The 5875-nt window shown below is 38.0% G+C and overlaps 1 protein-coding gene across 1 annotated transcript; it reads right to left on the bottom strand.

Moving 5' to 3' along the window:
* Positions 1 to 2063: 2063 nt before the first annotated feature.
* Positions 2064 to 4483, bottom strand: LOC126753214 (cytochrome P450 6a2-like). Its single transcript, XM_050464465.1, has 2 exons — positions 3258 to 4483; positions 2064 to 2847 (listed from the first exon to the last, which is right to left on the bottom strand). The coding sequence occupies exons 1-2, from the start codon at positions 4342 to 4344 to the stop codon at positions 2432 to 2434; spliced, it is 1503 nt and encodes a 500-aa protein (XP_050320422.1). The 5' UTR covers positions 4345 to 4483; the 3' UTR covers positions 2064 to 2431.
* Positions 4484 to 5875: the final 1392 nt, after the last annotated feature.

Here is a 5875-nt window from a genome sequence, read left to right as displayed (position 1 = left end):
TTTACTATATATTGCTGTTAACACCACTTTCTCATCTAACAATGTTTTTCTGCGGTTTTCTTTTTAGTGTCCGTAAATATTTTCTTTAAATTGTTTCTTATTTTTTTTTGTTTTACCGCAACATATTATGCATGCTCTGCATTATGTATACTAATGTGGTGTAGGTCCACTCGGTAAGTATTTATACGAAAAATCAGTGTCATCTGTCTTAGTGCATTGTACTTTGGATGGTATTTTTGTATGGCATTGTTATCGCATTGATAAGATAGATTGTAAGATTTCTTGTTGTCTTGAAATTATGCTGTCTAATTTTGACTGTGATACCATAACTCGGCTATAGCCAAAGAAAGAAGATAACATAATATGCTTAGTCATGGGCTGGATTAGTAAGATCTTGAATACAAAGTGCGTGAGAAAAAAGAAATTAAATTTCTAGTAATCGTATCATCCAACAAAATCACTCAAATTGAAGAAAATTAGATGCAAACGACTTCTTCTGTGGTACGCAGTATCCGGCTATAAAGTAAGAAACTTCGCTAGGAGCCTCTGTATTTTGCGAAATCGTGGCAGTTGTACATCTCAAGTCCATTTAGATTCATATATACTTGACTCTTCCATTGGATTCGTAGGCGCCCTTGCTTCCGGTGTTCAAGAATTGAATGAGCTTTTTGCTGGAGCATCATCTTCCATGCGAGTTTCACGACCTAACCATCGTGGTCACTCATGTTTCTGCACCATATAATAGTAAGGGAATAATGACAGATTTATGTAGCATCTGTTAGCCAAAGTTATTCTGCGCTTCATCTCCAAGCCTCCTAAAGATGAAATTTATGCTGGTTCCGAGAGATACATAGTGCTTAACCTTTTCAAATTTATAGCTTCCAAACAGTGACGTAGTTCCCCAGGCGTGAAGAATTTATGTGTTTGGCCACCAGGTAGTTTAGCACAAAACCAAGCTTTTTGTTTTTTTTTAAGGCTTACGATGTCAGTATCATCTGCGCACCCCAGTAGCATTTTATTTTGAAAATAGACCGCCCCACTGCGGTTTACTTAGCGACGCTTTGAGGAAATCCCGGAACGGAAAAGTCCTTCCTGATTTTTACGGAGCTGATGATTGTGCTCAACGGTATTCTGCTTAGCCGTATGACTTTCGCAAGGATACCAAATTTAAACTTGGCGTCGAATGGGCAGCTCACGTAAGTGATGTCGAAGGCGTCTTTGAAATCGATAAAAAGGTGATGGGTGTCGATCTGTTTTATTTTCTTCCTCAGAGATTGACATATTGTGAAAATCTGATCTATGGTGGATTTATCAAGTCTAAGGCCACAGTAATAAGTTCAAATCAGTTTGTTTGCAATAAGCTTAAGTGTTCCACACAATACTGACAATATGTCTCTTCTTGTGAATAAGCAAGATAAGCCAGTGTACACTCATATTCCACTCACCGCCGGCTATAAACAGTTCAGCCGGTAATCCATCGACTACTGGTGTTTTGTTGTTCTTAAGACGCTTTAAAGTTGCTCTCACTTCGTCTTTGTGGAGAGGCGGGACGACAATGCTATCACTACAGATTGTTGGTGCGGATTCTTTTATTCTCGTCGCACCACTGCTTTCGCTACTTAGCAGTTTCGTGCACTGTTCTTTCCAAAATTCTACCTCCACAGAGGCTGACCCCGAGCTTGAAAGCTTTTGTTTGCTGCTTTACCTTGTGATAACATTTTCGGAACGAACTCCTGCCAGTCAGCATCTCAAAGCAAATTCGCGCTTCCGTCGTTCTGCCACTATTTCTTTTCTTTTTCACTTCTCTGAAAAAGGGGTTCAAATTGAGGCAACAGGGTACGAGTAGATCTCTTTAATCGAGAACATTGGATCTTCCAGCCAATTTCTTCTTCAGCACACAAAACAAAAACCACCTAGTAGTGTCTTAGAAGCAATATTCCTGGTATCATAATTGCCTGCAGATGATGGACCGTCTGGAGATACAGAAATCGTTAGACCACAGTTTGTGATCAGAGTTGGAGAACTTGGCTTATCCAATACTCGGCTGAAATTTAGAGACTCGCTTATCTATTATATCCATTATTACACACAATAACCTTTATTCAAAATTTTATTACAGTTACATCTTTATAACGGCTTGAACTTGCAGCAGAACTTATGACAGGACTAAGTGCATATCTATATACAATGTATAGTTATTTAATATTTCAGTTAGAGCTACATATTGTACAGATCATTCATCAACTACTTCAAACTGAAATGGTATCAAATAACATCCCTGAAAATTACTTGTTATATTAGACAGACAATAGTTCCATATTCATTTACTGGTAAATCTAAATTCTCTGAGTCGAAAACTACTTAAAAGAAATTATACAAATCCATAAACATAAAAAGAAAATATACTATTACTAAATACATTCGTCTATCTTTATATTTTTTCTGCCTTCAACCACACTTTGCTACATGGCACGAGCACGATATGATCTTTAGAAATCTCCAATTCTGTTGGTGTCTTTTCTGTTAAGCTGAAGCGATAAGATTTGAGCACAGTTATCAAGCCAACGCGCACCTGCATACGTCCAAAACGGAGACCAATACAATTACGTGGTCCGTCACCGAATCCAAGGAAAGCTTGCGGATGACGTTTTTCCATTTCTGCCGGGTCGAAACGCTCCGGGCGGAACTCATTTGGATTGTCATAGATATCCGGGTCATAATGTATCTCTTTGGCGGGTATAAAGATGTTTGTGTCCTTTTCGAGTGTAATGTTGGTATCGGGTACTTTATATGCGTCAACGGAGACACGAGTGATGGCACCGAGTGCTGGATATTTACGGAGAGTTTCTGTAAAGAGAAGAAACATTTGTTTCATTTCGTTGTGATCGTTTTTAGTTGATTATGAAACGATATTAAGTATACACACCTACTATATATGCTCTGATCTTTGTTTTTGCAGTTTAAGTTATCTAACTGATAAAATACTTTAATGATATAATTTGATACATATGTACAGTTTGCCCGGATTACATGAATGCTTTTCAGGTACACGAAAAACTCATAGAGGCCGCAAAGTCTGTTGAAATTCGCGTCAAGCGCAGGCATCCTAAACGATAACCACTTCTCTTGGACTTAGCAAGTGAACTCCATCTGGTATCGTAAAGGTCCAAACTGAGCTATCCGTGGCCTTTTGGCCTACCAGATTAACTTAACCAAACCTAAAGGTACTATATAAGCAGAAACATCTTTTCACTTACCAGTTATAACCTGATCCAAATAGGTCATCTCTTTCATAGCATCATATGTTAACTCGCCATTATGTTTATTCAGCACCATTTTAATTTCCGCTCTCAACTTATCCTGTACTCTGTGATTCTTTGCCAACTCAAATAGCCCATAAGTCATATTACTGGAGCTGGTCTCAAAGCCAGCAGCAAAGAATACGAACACCTGCGCTGCCAGCTCGTCAATACTCATTAGTTGCACACCTCCCGAGTCCTTTGTATTTTTCAATTCAATTAATAGATTCATGAAATCGTTACACTCCACCTTGTGCTCTTCACGATAACGCACTGTGTCACGCACCAAACGAAATATGAACTCTTCGACATTGTTGGGGATACGTTTGACCTTGAAGAATTGTAGTATTTTAAACATAATCGGATAAGTGAGCATGAATGTGCGCCAACGTATGGAGTAATACTGCCGATAAAAAATAGTATGTCCTATGCGACGAAAGTCAACATTCGGATCCTTCAAACTATTGCATTCAATGCCGAAGACACAATAACCAATCACATCGGTTGTATAGCGACCCATTAAGTCGTGTAATTCAATAACACCACTCGTTGTTTTGGACAACTCTTTGCTGAAAGCCTCTTCCAATTGTTGCGCTACCGTCAACAGCGTGGGAAACATAAACTTCATTTTCGCCGATGTGAAGGTCGGCGAAAGCTTTATGCGTAGTGGACGCCATTTCTCACCGGGCATTGAAAAAACATTGTTACTTAATGAGTTTGTCGGGTTACGGTCGCGTTCGAAACGATCGGTGAATTTATTGAAATCCTTTATTAATATCGACTTTATCAGGTCGAGATCGAGTATAATCGCAATTGGTTTGGTATAAATATATGTGCCGACTACTTTTGTCTTACCACGAAACTTTTGATAGACTTCGTGGAAGATTTCTGTTTTATGTATGGTTTTTATGCGGAAGAAGTTTCCATAGAGGAAATTCATTTTTAGCTGTGCTACACCACGTAGCTCCCAATATTGATATTTATGGCGTAGATAGCTGATGATTAACAAAAAAAGCGTGGAACATATAATAAAAAAGAAATCCATTTTGTATATGAAATTAGTTTGCGCGACTAAACGTGTTATTGATTTTCAAGAATTTCGTTTCGGCTATTCGTTTCAGTGAAGTTGAATTCAACGCGTCCGTTGTTGTAAGCTTCGCGACAGCTGCCGTTTAAGTAATCACTATCATTTAGTTTTGTAAAATATTTTACATTTTTATAAAAGCAAACAATAAAATGCACTGCTGTATATAGTAGTCATATTGATAACGTGCCATAAACTACACGTTATGGTTATCTGCATTGTACAACTACATATGTAAGGTTTTTGTGTAGCTGTTTGTTTTGCTGACTTTCATTTTATAGAGACAGTTAAGTGAGAGACTTACAATTAGTTATCTGACATGTAGCAAAAATATATCTATATATTCCATATACAAATAACATGAAACTCGAATAGCCACAAAGTTCAATTTCAACAGACTGCAGACGTGACTATCTATCTTTATCGTTCTAGGGGTTCATATCGTGTATATGGTTTTGTTTATTATATTTTTTTCGGTGGCAACAATTTATTATGTTTGTGTAGCATTTTTATACTCTGAATAATCTTTTAAATTTGCCGAAAAGATTTTTGCACCCAGCAAAAAACATTGGAGACCTTAGATTTTATCGTATAAATAGCAATGATCAGCATGACTATCTGAGCCGATTTAGGCCGTCAGTTTTTGAGATATTATTCAAAAATTTTAAACACGTCTACCATCAAGAAGCTGCTCATTAGTCAGAAAGGCCGATTTCGTACCTATATAGCATTTAGCTGCCATACAATGTTAGCGGTCGAAGTAAAGTTCCTGTATGGAAAATATAAGTATACATTCGAAAAGATATCTTCAAGAAAATGAATAAGGGTTACTTTCCAGCAAAATACTGCAACGTATAAAGAAATTTTTAATATTGGGCCACTATAGCATATAGCAGTCAGACTAACTGATCGATCAAAATCAAGTACTAGTAAGGAATCTTTTGTATTTGCAAATGGTATTATGAAAAGAGGATCGATACACACCACCTTTTCTTCGATTTCAAAGCTGCTTTCGACTGCACGAAAAGGAGCTGCCTTTATGCCGCTATGTCGAAATTTGGTATTTCCGCAAAACTAATACGGCTGTGTAAACCGACTATGAGCAATTCTAAAAGTTTCGTCAGGATCGGGAAGGACCTCCCCGAGCCATTCGATACCAAACGAGGTTTGAGAGAAGGCGACTGCCTATCATGCGACTTCTTCAAACTACTGCTGGAAAAAATAATTCGAGCTGCACAGCTGAATCGAGAAGGCACAATCCTGAATATGAGTGGCGTATGTCGATGATATTAATACGATTGGCCTCAACAACCACGTTGTTAGCTCTGCTTTTTGCACACTGGACAATAAAGCGTAGCGCATGTGAACGAGGGCAAGACTAAATATCTCCTGTCATCACACAAATAGTAGTCGCACCCGCGACTTGGCTCTCACGTCACTGTTGATAGCCATAACTTTGAAGTCGTTTATAATTTCGTCAATCTTGGAACCA

The sequence above is a fragment of the Bactrocera neohumeralis genome, chromosome 3 (genome assembly GCF_024586455.1).
Source record: "Bactrocera neohumeralis isolate Rockhampton chromosome 3, APGP_CSIRO_Bneo_wtdbg2-racon-allhic-juicebox.fasta_v2, whole genome shotgun sequence".
NCBI classification, from domain to species: Eukaryota; Metazoa; Arthropoda; class Insecta; order Diptera; family Tephritidae; genus Bactrocera; species Bactrocera neohumeralis.
The sequence above is the reverse complement of the archived record's forward strand: the minus strand, read 5'-3'. Positions and strand labels throughout refer to the sequence as shown.

Coding starts and splice junctions, on each gene's coding strand:
- LOC126753214 (XM_050464465.1), bottom strand. CDS start 4,344: ATGGATTTCTTTTTTATTATATGTTCCACGCTTTTTTTGTTAATCATC. Junction 2,848..3,257: donor TTTGGATCAGGTTATAACTG/GTAAGTGAAAAG, acceptor TTCTCTTTACAG/AAACTCTCCGTAAATATCCA.